General features: G+C 40.3%; 1 protein-coding gene across 4 annotated transcripts in view; it reads right to left on the minus strand.

The window, feature by feature from the left end:
• lpp (LIM domain containing preferred translocation partner in lipoma) overlaps positions 1–18151 on the minus strand; it is a 178474-nt gene that overhangs the window by 84604 nt on the left and 75719 nt on the right. For all 4 annotated transcript variants that reach the window (XM_005727169.1, XM_005727166.1, XM_005727167.2 and 1 more), the window contains 2 exons: positions 9754–9857; positions 2595–2717 (listed from right to left, as the gene is read on the minus strand). In XM_005727169.1, the coding sequence (XP_005727226.1) occupies positions 2595–2717; positions 9754–9857 (227 nt within the window). The remainder of the gene's footprint in view (positions 1–2594; positions 2718–9753; positions 9858–18151) is intronic.

Consider the following 18151-nt stretch of genomic DNA (forward strand, 5'->3'; position numbering starts at 1 on the left):
TTTTTGCCCCACTGTATGCAACAACAGAAAACAACTACAAGCATCGATGGTCTTTAATAATTCATAGAAAAACTACCTGCCAACTGGCACAAGCCATGCACACTAGATGGAAAGGTACGGAGGGGGCAATAAGTGCAGAATTTCTGCCACAGAAGTTGTCAGCCTCAGCACTGTGACTTCAACCAATAAGAGGACGGGATGGGGCAGTGACACTCACATCAACTGTTTAACCCTAAAACCAGCAAGAGAGAACCATCAGTCACATACAGCAAAGAATGACAATCAATGTTGAAAAGTTAAAATAGTACTCATTACTTCTTTTTCAAGATGTTTTTATAGCTTTAGAAGAGTTAACAGCAAAAACAGGCTATCAAGATTTCACGGTCAGGACCAGCAGGGGGTTTAGTCTTAGGCAGGAACTCAGATGGGCTGCCAGCCCACTGAAAGAAACCAAAATGTCAAACTACTCCTTTAAAAAAAGTCTACCAGAATTAACCAAAAAAATTCCATCAATCCATCTTCTTCCAAATATCCAATTCAAGGTCACGGAGAGCTGGAGCAAAAAAAAAAAAAAAAGTAATATCAGCTGTCGGGCTGCGAGTTAGGGCGAGAAGCGGGGTACACGCTGGACAGGTTGCTTTACACTTTACACAGGTTGCTTTACACATATGCATGCACGCGCATCAAACTGTGTCATAGAATCATCAGAAATAAGATGGAGTTTTAATGTACAACAACAAATCGACTCAACATGTTTAAAACGTGCCAAAAAGAAAATCAGCTCGAAAGAAAAATAGTGATTTCTCCACAAAATGCCATGTTTTCATTCATTTTTCATCACTTTTTACCTTTAAACAAGGTTCTGTTATTTATGCCGTCCTCTTCTGCAATGTGTTAACTTGTGGAGCTCCAGCAGTTATTTATCTTAACAGCAAATTTTGCTTTTTGCATAACTAAATGAAAAAAGTCATTAGAATTTAATTTTGCAGAATGGTTCAAACCGGTGCCACCTCTGGATGAAAACTGAAATATAGCATACAATATTATCAAACACGATTCTTGTCCAGCACTACAAAGACTAGTTCTCGGAAACCTGACAGAGACGAGACAGAGACCTGCAGACGTCCTGATCTGCTCAGACTCTGAATCGTCTTTTTACCTTGTTTGTACTAAAAAAAAAACATACGCTGAGATGTCAATTTGATTTGTCAAAAAGAGCATTTCACCATATTTTATGAGCACATAATTTCATGTTATTACAGTTTCCCCACATCAGCACCCACGAACACACTCGCTCACCACAACAGTAAGCATACTAGAAATCATCAAGTCAGATTTTAGTTACTGCCGTTAAAGCGTATCATTTCAGAACCGCAGCGTTTACTTCCTTTCTCTCCGTCTCCGCTTTGTTTCCCCTGTGTGGTGCAATAATTTTAACTCTGTGAGCAGTACACCCTTCCCTCTCCCTCTAACCAGAGAGCCAGGAGTCACCTAACCAAAGGACGTCAACACTTGCAATCTTCAGTCTTCGTTTGGCTTTTTCACATTGCACACGTCCCCCAAAATACCATGTTTCTCAGACTACTTGTAAACCTAACTTTGCCTCGTGTGAGTTTCCAAAACCGAAGCATTTTAAAGTCGCTGAAGAATTGTTTCCTGAACTCACACAAAGGTCAGTGGACCCCACGAATACCCACATCAATAATTCACAGTCTTAAATTATTGACTTACATATAAATACTTGAATAAATGTACAAGGAAACAAAGCAGATATGGTAACTATTCTATAAATAATCCACAGAAAAAGCAACACCTTTAAGATTTGTTTTAACTCCGCTTTAGCCACATATCCACAGAGTATGAGGCCCCCACAGAGAACGCCCTTTCAGGTATTTCATTTTTGCTCGAATATGTCACTAGAGAAATGATCTGCATGTGTTCAAAGCCCCACTGAGCCTTCCTACGCCAAACACAATTGGTTAAGGTTTTTTTATCCGCTTGTCCTACATTCATTGTGTGTCAAACAATTTAGTGAACTGCCCAAGGCTTTGACTTTTTGAAGTTGCCGTTAATATCGTTTAATATCAACTAATGATATAGGTCAAGACTCATTTTGTCATTATTGCATTTAAAAAAAAAAAAAAAGATGCAACATATATGGGTCTGTTTCATGTGGAAACCTAATTTGTATTTTGCAACATTCAACAGTTTAAAAAACTTTAATTATTCTTTGCATTTTTAGCACACTTCACAGGAGAGCAGCTACAGGTCTATAAGTGTGCCGTTTATTGTGCGGATATAAGTGTTACTGAATGCCAACAGTGGCTGCACTCACATACTTCAGTAAAAGCATTTGATAACAACGTGCTTCATGTCCTACCAAGGTTTTTAAGTATTACAAGTAAAAGCATCAATTCTGCTGACATTTAGTTTCTGTAAAATGTATTTGACAATATTAAAAGGCTAATGTTTCCTTACAGGTCGTGCATAAACTGAAAACGGTAAAAGTCATTTTCAACTTTGGCCTGCAGTAAATGCCCAAGAAAAGCGCAGCCTTAAATTCACATCTGCATGACATTTTGTAGGTTACGTACTTGTGTGCTTCGATGCTTGTAGGGCGAGCTGCTCTCCAGGTCTGCCAGTATGCTGGTGAGGGAGTCGATCTCTGCGTCCAGACTGGAGCGCCTCTCTTCCAGCGTCTTTTCTGGGCCTTTCACCTGTCAGAAGACGTCCGATAAAGTGTTCAGACACTGTTTGCACACTCTACTGTGTTGTAGCTTTCATTTGAAACATATGCACTAGTTGAACTTCTAAATTACATTAAAATTGAAAACATGTTATTCAAAAACTTTCTAAAATTGTCAAATCTGTTAGCAGATTTCCCCGAACATGAGAAGCACTTTCAGAGCCCAATGTTGCTTCCACCATGCCTCATAAGAATGGATTTATGCACCTGTTATAGCCTTGTGTTAGCAGTACGGTGACTCTCCAGCATACCCAGACTATAGTTACACCATAGTTAGTTAGTTACAAATCAAAGTGAAGTGAAGCAACACCAAATCTGATTGGTCTCCTTGGTAGTCACATGTTCTGTAAATGTCTGATCAGACCTGAAGTCGTCTGTCTTTCCTGCATTTTAGTAAAGTAACTGTTGTTCAGTATTTAAGTGCTCCAACAGTATCATTCATGACTGCAGAGAAATGCAAACAAACCAGCATATAGATATAAACATCAGCATCACGTAGTCTGTTTCATACTCTCACAGCGGCAGTTTGTTTTTTTCCTTTGTCCAAATGGTAAATCTACCACAGATGCACCAATCGATCAGCCAGGGACCAGAATTGGTCGATTTCCACTCCTTGGCCTTGACCCTGAACCCCATTAGAGGACCAGAGTGAAAATGTTTGTGTCAACAAACCTAAATCACCAGCTTACAATGGACATTTTAAAGAAGCCAACAAATGATAAGTGGCTAAAGCTAAAGTGATCCTGAGCTCAGAGCTAGCCACAAGCCAGCAGCCTCAGTATTAGCAATGGATCAAAGTAGTAGAGCAACGGGTTGATGTCCTTTTATTAGGTGAAGTTATGAACATACAGTGATCCCTCGCTATATCGCAGTTCAACATCTGCAGCCTCGCTGTTTCACTGATTTTTTTTGTGCAATTTTGCATCCTTTTCTTTTTTTACAACGCATTGTGTTCTGCGTCCTGATTGACTGACAATGGCCTAGAGCCAATCTCATGCCGTGTCTCCTGTACAGCACAGAATGCGTTCAGCTTGTCAAACTTACATAAATCTTTGATCACTAGCAGTGTGACTGCTCCCCAACAATCACACGAAACGGCCTCATCTGCGAGTGCCTTTGGTTTCATTCTATAATGCTGGACTTGTTTTTCTACGAAGGTTTGAACTTTGAGAGTATTTAAACAAGAGAGAAAAGTGTGAAAATGTCCATGCAGGGGTTTTACATTTCACTTATCGTGGGTTATTTTTAGAGCGTAACTCAAGGGATCGCTGTACTGTAAATTATGAAGTACCTAGCATTAGTTTTGTATCAGCCTTTGTTTGGTAAGGTAAAATAAAATCTGTCAGGTAAAGGTGGAGAGGTGTACAGCGACCGATTTTCAGTTCGTCATTTGTACACGTTTTCATCAGGGGAAACCGCTGTAAATTTTACCTGTAAATTATTATTGTTATGATTCTCATTATTATTATTGATATTATTCAGAAGAAAACCATAACTGGCAAAAATCGGGATCGGCACACTTAAAGTGGAGTCGCCCAAGAAAATTGCAATCTGTGTTTCTAATCCATGCATCGTGGTCACAGCAACACTCACCTTGGGTGTGGGTTATGTTGTAACAGGTAGGGCTGGGTCATATCATACCGTTCACGGTAATACCGGTATAATGTTGGGCAGAGATAAGAAAATGAAATATCGCGATAGAATATGGGTAAAACACGCATGCGCAGTGCCTTTGTTTTCATACGCACATGGCGGAAAAAGCATGCTGGCGACAGAGAATGAGAAGAGCGAAAGCGGATCACTGAATGAAACGGATGAACCAGAACTGGTTTGTAAAAATGCTGCAACTTCAGTGGTGTGGAACTGGTTTAACTTTCGTCCATCAGATACACAACAAAGCACTATTTTTGGTAGCGCATGCTTGCGATGGCCGTATTTTGAAAAATACGGCACTTAAAATCAATCCTTTGATTTTTCTGAAAATCGACAGTGCCCCTTATAATCCCGTGTGCCTTATGTATGAATTCTGCTTGTGTTTACTGACCTCGAAACGATTTTATGTGGTACACAGTGCTCAAAAATCTGTCAAATGTTTTAGTGCGACTTTGCTAACCTACGAGGCCGCACCGCTTGATGGATTGTCGGAGCATTACGGCTATCGTAGTCAGGAGCCTTGCGGAGTGATACATACTGTGCTTCAATGTAAATTACCGTATTGTGTGTGTATAACCTCTTTTTAAGTTTTGTGGATATTATACATGGTTATGCTGAGGATATGTCGGCCAATTTCCACTGGAAATGCCTTTTGGTTAAACTGTCAGCAAGGAATTTGCATTTGCACTGTAAAATTTTTATGTAACTTTAATGCACATAAAAAACAGCTGCTTGTTTAAGTGAAAATACATTGGGGGTTTTTCCCCACTAATAAAGTTGTAAAGTATTTTGTCTAGTGTCAATTATATCGTCAGAAATATCGTTGTCACAAATTTTCAAATGTATATTGTGATAAATATTTTTGGTCATATCGCCCTGCTCTAGTAACAGGTACAGCCCGGGTTCACAGGGTCAAGTTACTGTCACCATAATGCCATCGGCGATGAGTATTTCTAACTCTGTGCTGCTCAGAAATATTCTCTCCTGCTTTTTTCTCTCTGCACTTCTTAAACTTTGCATTACAAGTTCATGTTTCACCTTGACCTCAGACAATCTTTTTGAAAGCCACACATCAATAGCAGAGACTTCTCTGAGTGAGAAAGAAGCGATGCATTGTATGAAAGACAACTTTCATAACACGGTGCACTATTCACCTGCCTTTTACTGCTCTTGGATTTACAGTATCTCATTCTTCATACATTATTCATCACAATCTCATCCAGCACTATTTCACAGAGAAAGGTCAATTCTTTAAAATCAAAGTCAAACTTTTTTTTTAATCCACACTTTGAATGTATTCTGCAGAGGATGCTAAGAATTGCTGTGATTTTTATTTAACTCTGTTATTATCAGAGGAAGCTTGAAAGCATCAGTAACAGGATCACTGCAGCAGCAGTCGCTGATTTATTCATCCGCATTTTTTCTCTTTCGCTTCAGAGAAAAACGCAACCTTGACATATGAAAAGACACAAACTATTTAATCAAAAGAAAAACAAAAGTGATGCGCAGAAATCTGGAAAGTAGTTAAAGCGATCTGACCGATAGTGGCACCCCGTTTTCTACAAAATTCCCGGGAATTTCTCCATGGAACGACAGATGTATTTTTAGTCTTCTGAACTATGCTGCAACTGCAAGAAGACTTCTTGCAATTGCCTGTGGGGGCTTTTTGAGTTGGTTGGATCAGTGGCTGCTTCTTATTCTAATGTTATGTGTTTGGATTACCTGTCACAATCTATTACAGGCAGGGCTTGCCTCCATTTGGAGCAGAGCTGCTGCTTAAAAACATCTAAGGCAATCATGAGCCGGAGTAAACAAAGCAAAACACTAATGGCTTGTCTCAAATCAACAAAAGAAAAAAACGGGCAAACTTGTTTAACGGTGATAACGAGGAGGATGAAAGGAAACATCGCAGACTTTGTATTGCGGAGGAATTTGCCGTGTAGGGCTTCGTAATGCGAACTGCAGCCAGGATGAGAGGTTTGTTTTTCTCTCTCCCGCTAAAGGTCTCGGCTTTTACGTGTCATAATCCAGACATCTCCCTCTGCCAGGGGGATAAAGACAAGAGCATATTTCTGCTTCTTTTAAGTAAAATGCCATTAAATCGCTGATTTATTCATTCACTATGTAGAATTTCTCCAGAAAGACATTTTTGATTGATATCTTCCCTTTTTTTTCTGAACAGCGTTCTCTTCTGCTCTGGCTGCAGGACACATAATTAAGATACCCGTGGTGTTTTAAGGAATTAAACTGCAGGCCAGAAAGACTCGGCAGTGTGATAGGAAAAGAAAATTTCGAGATGAATACAGGAAAGCACTTTAAAAAATAATTGAGGGATGGAATTTCTTATGTAATTTCAGGCCTTGAAAATCTTTTCCTTCATCTCTCCACACAAGAAAAATCAAGAATAGTGGCAAAAATTACAGCAGCAAAAAGGGAACTAAATTAATGCTCGTGATTATAACCATCATCCTGTTCAGCTAATGTGTTGCATTTGACAGCTGTCCTGACAAAACCACCGATCTCCAAAAGCTGAGATGTTCACACACGAAGGAAAACAATAATATTTATACTCTTACTAGCTTTGCATTTTTAACCTACGGGAACAAAGCAGTCTGAGTTAAAGGGCCCATATCATGCAAATGTATATGTTATATTTATATTCTGGGGTTTTTCTCGCACATGTCTGCATGATTTACAATTCAAAAGAAACCCTTTATTTATCATATACAGACCACAAATGATGCAGTCTCATCAGTTCAGCCTCTGTCTGTTTTAGTTCCTGTCACCTAAAGGCCCCAGTGGTAATACATGGGAATACATATAAAAACGGCAAAGAGCTCTATTATGATTAAGGGACGTATGCTGAGCTAGAAGCCAGTTTACGGCCCAGTTGCCTCTTTTATTGTGCAGGTTTCCCACTTCTAAAACCTTCCTAGCACCTTCAAAGGTCTGTGTGTTTATGTGACATTATCACTTCAAGTCCACGGGTTCTGTGGGAACTCGCAAGCACAATGCACATGTGCAGCGGGATGCACGGCACAGATGCAAACCTGGAAGCTATCAGCTTTATTTTGGCTCACGGACCAGGCTACCAACTTCCACTGGAGTTAGCAGGTAACCAATTCTGCTCAATTTATACAGACTTTTCTTCTGATTCATCAACATTTTCTCAAAAACATCTACACGCGTTTGAGCAGGACAAAATCCGAGGCACGGGGGAAAAAAAGGGAAGATATCAATCAGATCCAACCAAACAAGTTTAAAGCCAAAGTCTATGTAAGGGTCAGTGACCCTGGACGAATGGACAGAGGTAAACTGAAATCCCTGGCATTGGAACATGCAGGGAACATTTTTACTTCAACTTTGCAACATTTTTAAAATCATTATTTTCCTTTAACAGATGAGATCTGGACAGAATATCCAGACATATGAGAAAGGTTTGGCATTTTTACCATGAAGCTATGTGGCACTCACCTTTAGTTTGTGAGCTTTACCAACATACAGGGCTTTTTGACATCATAATAATATATATTTGATAGATGTTCAGAAAAGGCCAAAGTGTCACATGTTGCCTTCAAACAAATCCATCTGATTGAAGAGATGCTTACAGGAAGTGGAAACGTTGTACTGTAACTTGGCAAATTGATTTCATTTTCTACTGTCTCTGATTATAGGTAAAGTTTTAAAAATACATTTTTGCATGATAGTAGGAGTCTGGATTTCATCTCCCAGTTATACTGAAATATAATATAGGAGTTTAAGAAGGGAGGTGAAAGCATGGAAAACCTGCTCAGGTTCATATGGACAAGTGAAAATTTATAGATCTGTTCACAGTTAACAAATGTGTAGATACCAGTAAAACTGACTGTTAGATGTCCAGAAAATCCTCTAAGCATGCTGCCTGTAAAGTCTGCCATTACTCCACCAGACATGTGTTCACCACTTTGCTCACCTGTTACCATTTAGCACATGCAGACAAGGACCCAGATTATTCCCAGTTAGATTTATTTTTAAAAGCTTTTTCATCCAGAGAATTTTGACTGCTTAGAAATGTATAAAACTGCTACAAAAGACTTCTAAGCAATAAATGTGAGCCAAAAGATTAATAAGAAATACCAGCACCAAGGAGACATTTTTTAAATGATTCAAAGTTTCTGGATGTGGCGATGTAGATTAAATTCAGCTTTTTCCTCAATCATCAGAAAAGCGTACAAGATTTAAGACTGAAAATTTAAAAACTTGTGCAGCATTCCTGTCTCCAGGTACAAATCGAGAGGATGCTGGGTCGTAAGTGTAGGTGTAACATTATTAAACAGTAACAAAGTGAACAGGATCGACACTGATTGTTGAGCAGCAGCTGGAGTTTAGGTAGAAACTGCCCCACCCAGCAAGCACAAGGCCAAAGTCATCGGCCTTCATTAAACTAAGGGGTATGTGGAAGTTTAAGGTTTCCGTAGACTTCTAAGAAGAGAAGTAAATTCTGTTGTACGCCTATTGCATTCCTCACTGCTCACGTGTCTCTGTGCTCTGCCTAAAGTGTAAGAGGGGAGCAGCTCTGCTGGCTGGCTGAACCTGACGTTCAACAAAGCCATGAAATTCAGAACTCCAACAGTCGAAGCGCTGCACCTTTTAAAATAACTGCGTGACTTTGAAAGTGCTTTAGATTACATTAAGGTCATAGCGCAGCATGCATGCACGTATACTGACAGTCCTAGGGTTTTTTAAAGCTTTGAGTTTTATACTTACTGTGTTTACAGTTTGTGTGGGAAGAGCAGTGAATTTACACGCAATGCATAACTTATTTGAATTATGCAACATTCTGTCTCCAAGCTTACAAAGGAAGCATTCATTTAGGATAGAAAACTGGTCAGATCAAATGAGGGGCTTGAAGAGGGAGACTTTCTTTCTTCCTGTTTGCAGCGAACAAAGGAATGTGAAGCACTTGGAGGATTTCATAGCAGAGGTCGAGCGCCGAGAGCGTCAGTCAGAGGTGCAGAGGCCAGAAATCCCAGGAGGGCCAAATGCCTGTGGGTATTATGACCAGCAAAGCGCAGAAAAGTGACCGGGCTCCACCAATAGGTGTCAGCCTTCCATCCTTCCTGCATCAGAGCCCTCGGAAATGTTTGTGTGTGTGTGTGTGTGTGTGTGGGTCCACGGGTGGAGAGCGGCTGGCTCCAGGCAGCATCTGGAGCTGGACGTCTCTGCATTTGGCTGCAGCTCAAATGGACAAATAGTTTTGCTGGACTTGGTACGTGAACTCAGTGCGGCGCTCGGGGCTGTCTTTGCTTTCTGCGCCGACTCTTAGAGAGTTACTGACAACCAAGAAAATTTAATAGAACAGCGGCTCCTCTCACCTGATAATCGTATGAGTTCCCCAGCGGTGGAGGAGGGAAGGAACCAGGGGATGACAGGAAGCCGGTTGACTCTTCGACAGGTGGTGGAGGGGGAGGGTAGTCCGCTGGGATGGAGACACACGCGCACACACACACCAAGAAAAACAAAAACGGCTCATTAAATACTTCCCCTTTTTTTTTCTTTTACAAACAAACTGTCACAATTGTGAAAGAACACACACAGTCCACCGCTGAAAAAACACCGGCAAAAAAAAATAAAATGATTAAAAAAAGATGTTTCATTTACAACAACCAGCACAACAGGTGCCGAAAACAAGGTAAAGGGTTACAAATCTATGGAGAAATAGTGCACATGATGCTCTGCATGGTCGAGGTTAAAAGTAGATTACACTGTAAGCCTGCTTATAGCGCATAAATACATGACTGGCTCTGGAGCGTCCAGCATGTTGACACAAACATGATTTATAAAGTATGTAAGTGCATCAAATTATCATTTTGAGACGCATTAATGCATCACCATGTGTTTTAACATTAAGTTTGTATTTTCTGCATATTTTATTCTGTATATATGGTGTTTGTTATGATTACTGCGTGCCTTTCTTTTATCCCCGATGCGGGACAGTCCCTCAGTTTCGTTGTACTACTCTACAAAGCATGACTGTGCAATGACAATAAAAAGTTTAAGTATTTTACAGGAAGTTTTATGGGGTAGAAAGATGTTCTTTACACCTGCAGGTTAGATGCCAGCTGGATCAAATGCTCAAACATTAGGTTTGAGCTTTAACAATCAATATATATGCATATTTTTTATTAGTAACAATCAATAAAACTGCTTTTGTTTTTCACCATCATGAGAAACACCACTGGATTCTGCAATTTCCTTTATTTCTAATGAGCATTTTAGCACCTTTCAGCTCTTTGTTCTGGTTTTCCACCTCACTGATCTCAGTATTACTTTTGTCCACTGCACAGCAGGAAGTTGCTAACCCATAAAAGTTACCTGCCTAGTTATGACACTACAGAAATTCAGTAACTAGGTGGTCAGCACCACTGATACCAGAGGTTACTGGGAGTGGGCTTAAGTAACAAAACAACCTATTTTTGGCTGATGCAGCTCACAAATGCTGTCCACCATCAGTTTTATTCCCACTTCTCTCCCTAATGGAGCTAAAATCAACTCAAAACGAATGCTGATATTAATCGTTGCATCTGCAGGTCACTGTTTGCAAACATGTCTGCCATACGAGAGCCGTGTGCACAAATGTGCGGTGTTTTTAATTTGAACTGAAAATTTTTTGTTCAGCGTGACAGCATTTTGATTATTTTTATTATTAGCGGTTTATCTTGCAATTCAATTGAAAACAACTCAGCAGGGTCTAATTCATTATTCTGACTTATTTAAGTAGCTTAAAACGCGACAATGGCATTTTGTCATTAAGGTGTTGAACCGACTGAAAGATGCAGTGTAATGTAGCAAGTCGTTTAACGGAGCGCACATTTGTTATACAGAACGCCGGTTGCAGAGTAGCTGATGAAGACTTATTATTAGAAGTCATCATCATTTGCATGAACTGCAAAATCAAGTCTAACATATGGAAGAGGTCATAGAGTTAAAAAAAAGAGAGACTGCGAGCGAATGAGACAAAGAAGTACAGCCTCGCTATCCCACGTCAACGGACTGACACACATAATTGCAGCAATTTGGTTAACTAAGAAGTACTAATCTGGAGCAAGCGTGGCTTTTCCCCCCCTCTCTCCCTGAAATTGAAATGTTGTGTTACAGACGGGTTAGACTAGGTGTTTGCCGTGCCAGACGACGAGAAACAAGCTAAATTTGTAGTTCTGAAGTGCACGCTAATCCAAGGATTGCATCCTGCCACATGTTTCAGACAGGATAAGGAGTTACATGCCAAATTAAATTCTGATTTGGCTTCTCTCGGCACAGGACTTAAGACTGAATCATTTGACCATGTACTTCTAAGTACCAAACCAGACATGAGCTTTGCAAATTAAAGGCTTTTATGAGACGTAATGGGAATTTGTTCCAATGCTAAGACTTTGATGAGTCCTGTTCTGAAATTCCATTTGCATTCCATGGCTTTTATCTGTTTTCATTAGAATCTAATTGATGTCATCAGTGTAGTTTATCCAAGGCAGCTGACCAAATTAATTAAGCGTGGTTTTCAGTTGCCTCAACACAACGGCAGAAAGAGGGGGGGAAAGGAAACGAAGACAGAGAGATAATGCAGCATGGTTAAAATTGGACACTTCTGCGTCTTGAGCATTACTACGTTCAAGAAATTGTGAGCATTGCATTAAACATTCCCTCTGGGCACTTGAGGCCCTCCATGTGAATTGTTTATATAATAACCTTGTGACCTCCACTAAAACTCCAGAGTGTAACAGCTCCTCTAAACCTCTGGGAGAGAAAATAAAATATGCTGCTCGACAACAAGGCTCGGGCCCGGCCCGCCCTCCCCTCCACCACGGATCCTTTTTACCCGAATATAAGTCACTTGTAACTTGTGGCTTACAGAGAATTAAATCATTAAGTTGCATGTACGTTTCTCTCAAACATCAAAGATGTTTTGGATTCATCACTTCAGGAAACACGAGTTGTAAATGTTTCAGAGAATCATGTTTTATTGAAAAGGTTTTATAGCTTTGTGCGTGGAACAGTGGAAAGCAAGACTTGGAGGAGGAACGGGGGGTCATTAGGCATCTTTGCTCAAAGGATGTTTCTGACCATTTCCCCTCTTGACCCAATTTCTTTTCCCCCATCCGTCATTGCACCAGTCATTTAGGAGTGAATCGCATTAGTGTGCTAATGTTAAATTCAAAAAAGAAAAAAAACTTTGCATGCACTGTTTGCACCCCCCAGTAGTCTTTTCAAGGAAAACCATTCTGTCTCATAAAAAAATGCACTCAGCCTTGGAGATGTTTGCAGCCGATTCAGGGTCAGAAAGAAATGGCGTTTAAGAAGAAGCCTTTCGAATTAAGTGGCGTGTAATGTTATCTCTCATTTCCATAAGTGAACATTCTTTTATAAGAGGAATGATCTTACTCTTGAAAATACAACACACCTGAGACCAGAAGATCTTCACTGCCATTCAAACACTCCTGACTTTATTGGTTTCAACTAGAAGCCATACATTATATATGTAAAACAATATCTTAAGCCAACATAATTTCTAAAGGTTACAACAACAAAAAAAAGTTCAACTTCCCCGAGCTAGTAATTACAAGTGTTTACAGACAAGCTGTCTTTTCCACTGTGGTAATCTGCTAGCAACCAAAGCAGACACAAGGTGGTTTTCGGGGCAGGAGCCTCTTTGCGACCATTAGCAACTTCCAGCAAGCAGTCGACAACCAGTCCAGTGACCAGTGGTTGCTAGATGGTTGCAGAGCGGTCTCTAGGTTTGTGTGATTGAGGCCTAAGACTTCTGCTAGAAATCTACGTCGGAACTTAAGACATAACTGGAAACCCCTTTAACCCTGCGCCATGGCGCCGTGGCCTACACAATTCAGTCTTCACAGGCTCGACGTGTAATCACGTTTCTTGCGAGGTGCACATCCGGTTATATAAAAGGCCATGTGTAGCGCTAAATGGGTTTCCCAACAGGTCCCAAGTTACAACATAGATTTCCCACATTAGTCTAAATGTTGTTGCTCGTCACATGGACATGATGACGATAGCTTCTCTCTGTTTAGATCCACCCTTAGCATCACTGTTCAACAGCACTGTGTAATCAAAAGCTATTAAGGCTGCCTTTAATAGTCAGTTTGATGCTTTTATTATCTAAATATTAATACCCTTCATCGTTATTCCTTCGTGCTTGCCTCATGTTCAAAGTGCTATTCACATTTAGCATGTTTAAAATACATAGCATATCATTCTAACTGCATTACTGTAAAAATAGCAGGAATAAAGTCCTGGGGTATTCAGAGAGGGCAACCACCAATGCACAAATTAAGTCCGAAGAAATTTAACGGGTTCTTCTTTTTCCTTCCTTTTGGCATAATCTTGGTAGATGAATGACAGTAAACTGTAGGCTTGGTGTCAAGTCTTCCAGTACAACCTCAAGAACCCTTCAAACAAGGAACTTAACTTATATTTCTACGACCTGTAGGACATAGTTCTAGTTTTGGTTCCTGAACTCAGTTCCTGCCTCTGAGTCAATATTAGAGCGAGAGGTGGTAAACTGGATGAATATTATTAAAATGTAAACCGCAGTTTCTGTAGGCAGACCGGGCTGAAAGGGAGAATGTAAGAGTGTGGACAAAAACACTGAAGCAGGCTATTGTAATATTCATTTTGATTCTATATTAGAGCACAGTGGTTGTTTTAAATATTGCAAAATGGGGAAAGTCTCACCCAGAAATCTACATACTAAAAACACCATTTGCAGTGCAAACAGAAATATTTTTAAAATTTTTCACTTCTCTTTCTTTTCAACCACAGACACACATACACACAGTCAAATCTTCATGTCTTCCTTATCAGAAAGAATCCCTCTCACCTGCAGCTAAACAGCAACATAATAAGTGAAAAAAGAACTTTTTAAACTTACTAACTAACTAAATAAACTGCGAACCTGGACGTCCCAACGCTACAAATCAAATCCTGGGTTTCTGCTTCCTGAAATGACGAATCCAAAACATCTTTGTCCACAAAAACTTTGTCCCATTGGTGTCAGCCATGGGACTCAATCTTTCTATTTCTAATAATAAACAAAAAAAACCAAACCCAACAACACAGGTTTTAGCACTCGCTGTTCAGCGGCTCTGAGCTGTGCTAATGCCGTTAGGCTTTTAAGCAGTGTGAAGCAGACAGAGCGAGAACGGCTCCTGTGCTGTGAATGAAGCTGACTCCATTTGTGACAATAGGGAGATGAAAGCTCCAAGTGCGCACTAATGAGAGAAGCAGCAGGAACACCTACTTAATACGACAACTTCCCCTCTCTTTATTGAGCAATTACTTTTAAGTAGCCGCTTTGTGAACAAGGAATCCTAATCAGTGATTAAAGTTATTTGAGAGGCCGTAAGAGGTGTAATTGGTTATTGGGAACCCTGAGTATTGTTAAGGGGGTGACAAAGGGGTGCGGATGGATCCAGCTGTGACGCTGAGGGACTTGTATTTAACTTTTGTTTTTAACTAAGTGATACATTTATTAACACTTCAAATACTGATAATTGTGAGCGACTCATTCTTGAATGTATGCGTGCGACTGCTCTTTAGTATAGTGTATTTTATTACCCCGTCTGCGTGGATTTGAATCAGTTTTTCTAAATTATGTAGTTGAGAGGAGCTTCTGTGCCTCGGATGGAGGAGTTATAAATTTTGAGGGTCTTGTTCACCACGTTGGGGCAGACCGGAGCGACAGATTGACAGATGAATTGCTGGATCTTCTGCCGGGATGCTGTACTGGTCTGTTGTTGTAAAGAGAGCGCAAGGCATAAAGAAGAAGTTCTCGTTTTACCAGTCAGTCGATCTAAAATCGTATGCCTCACATATGGCCGTGAGCTGGGGGTACTGAGGATGAAAGCCACGGAAACTAGCTTCCACTGAAGGGTGTCTGGGGTGGTTCGTGCACCTGGCTCGAATGCTTGGGTGAATTTTTGTGTTTCTGTTCTACTGGTAGGAAACTACAGGACAGAACCAAGACACGAGGAGAGATGACATATTTTGGCTGGCCTAGTAAGGCCTCGGGATCCCATTTAAGACTTGGACCGGAGAGAGACGAGTCCAGGTGTCTCTGCTTAAACTGAGACTTGAATACAGGTAAGTGTCAGAAGATGGACGGATGGAAAGATTCCAGTATTTGAGTTGCACGATAAACTAGTCAAGTGTCATGAAAATTTCCCCCGATGACAAAAAATGATTATATCTTCAAAAACAATGAAAAACTGGAGAAATCAACTCAGTTTTCTCAAGAAAATATCACAGAACAGATGCAGATCTCCTTCTAGTTTCAGAGACTCCATTCATGCATATTGTGGAGGGAATTATCAGCAGTGGAGGTGTGAAGTCTCAGAATGCTCTTGTTAAAAGTGTTACAGATAAGAGATTTCAGCAGAGGAATAAAAGAATCTTTGCAGATTGTAAGTGAGTGTTTGTTGTAGTACTTCTGATCTGGACTAAGGATTAGTCAGTTCTGTGGGGGCAGGAAGATTGTTGAGCATATGTTTTCAGATTTACATATGTACAACATTATCAGAGTTACACGTGTGTAAGCAGTGGCCATCTGGCCTCTAAGGACTTAGGACAAAGCCTGGCAAAGAATATAACTGCCTTTCGCATAACATAGCCCACATTTCTGCAAACAGAACAGTCTGAAGCAGAAAGAGCACAAACTGAGGAAACCTAAAATACAGGGAAAGAGCGATTTGGGCGCGCAGCACATAAATCCACTCCCACAATATGAACTTGATTTACTGCTGAACGCTTGAGCCTCTGCTGTCCGTTAGCATTTACACATGCTGCACTGAGCCTAAACAATGCAGGACAGTGATCCAGTGTCGGTCCACACATGGTGGCCAAAGTTTAAGAACGTTAACAATACCCATCCTCTAAAATCAGTCTTTTACGTCTGTACAAATGTGAAATAACCGATATTCCAAATAAAGGGAAGTCAGGAAAAAAAGCTTTGTTTTATTGAGCAGCAAATACATAATCCCTCTCAGACAAAATGGACAAAAAGTATTTCAAGTCCACATGTTTTATCTCCACATACCCACTCCAAATGTGCTGTGGAAGAGGTTGAGAGCACATTGTTTTGACATAATTATGGACTCGTTTTATTCCATCTTCCGCTGGTAAAGAGCAGCTGAGCCCTGTTCCTAATTAGCATGATATGTATAGAAGAGTGATTTACGACTTCATTTGGTTTAGAGATGCAAGGGAGGGATTTGAAGTCTTTGGAGATGTACTTGTTTTAAGTGTAAAAGGAGCAGACCAAAATTGGCTTCTGCTATTCTACGGAGAAATCCCACAGGAGGAAAAAAAACTGCGATCAGGAACAATAGGCGGATTATGTTTTCGCACAAAAGCAAAGAAACAAATACTGAGGAAAGGTGAACGCTTGAAACGATAAATGGGCTGAACAATTAGCGTCTTAAGATGTGTTGTTAGCAGCGTTTTGTGATGAGCAAAAGCGTGATTCATCAAAGGTGCAGAGGGGAGCTTTGCTGTCGTTTCTTCTAAACAAAGTGGTGAGCGAGTAAATGAAGCGAGTCAAATGTCACAGCAGAAAGCCACCGCTGTGTAAACTCTGCCAGTTTCATAACGTGAAACCTTTTCACAGAGACAATCGGCTGTAAGCCTGCAGACGAGCCGGTTCTTGTGCGCGACGAGTTGTGCCGTCAACTTTAACTTATAACACATGGCTTCGCGATCCGATAAAATGACACATTCGTAAGGAGGTTTTTCTAAAGCCAACAAGTAGAGTTGAAGACCGTAAATGTTAAAATCAAATTTAAGCGTAATTAAATTGAATGGATGTTTAATGTAACTTCTTAGGTGTCCTGACGCGTTTGAGTCACTGAGCTGCTCGGAAACATCTTTAATCGTTTAAAGAGATGTTTAAAGCACCAATACAAGAAGTTAATCTAACACAGCAACTGGAGGAGCTGAGTGCTCTCTCCAAATACTGATCAGAATGTCATGTGCTCATAGTGAATCAAAGGAAATGCCACATCAAATCATATCATCGACGGAGTACTCATACAAAAAGCGGCACATAATGAATCACCAACGAGCTTGGAGAATAAAACGTTTGTTCTCAAGCATTAGGAATATATCTAAGAAGTATTATATTAGTAGCAATTATGTTATGCATACAACTCTATTACTGTGCAGCTACACTGAACGTGTAATAATATGCAGACAGCTACCCTTCCATTACAGTTGATTAAGAAGTCTACACCGTGTGTGAGAAAAAAGAAAATGCCATGAAAATAGAAAATAGATTAGTTGCTATTTTTTTCTCCTTTTTATCTTTGGTCTGCTTAGTCATTTCACAGAGAAATGCTTCATTCATCACTAAAAATGAGCACCGACTCTGGTATCAGTATTTATTTTTGCCAGTCCCAGCAGGCTGTTGGATTCCAACATAGATGACGGTCAATGTTTCACAAAGCTGCTCTGGCTCCAAAAAACTAAAGACACAATAGGCATCTAAAAGCAAAAGCTCATCATGTTTGGCAAATGATTTGCAGACACAGTGGATTTGGGGTCACCACAGGGTTAGAGCTACAGGAAAAGAGAGAGCTGTGCCAGAAGGCTGCCAATGAATCTACAGTTTGGGCGTATGACCAAAAGAATAGGAGTCGAACAAACTGAAAATTGTTTTTCTTCGTAGAACGGAAGAGATCACCCTAACAGGAAAAGAAAAAGAAG

The sequence above is a fragment of the Pundamilia nyererei genome, unplaced genomic scaffold, assembly GCF_000239375.1.
Source record: "Pundamilia nyererei isolate P.nyererei 1_Seehausen unplaced genomic scaffold, PunNye1.0 scaffold00023, whole genome shotgun sequence".
NCBI lineage: Eukaryota > Metazoa > Chordata > Actinopteri > Cichliformes > Cichlidae > Pundamilia > Pundamilia nyererei.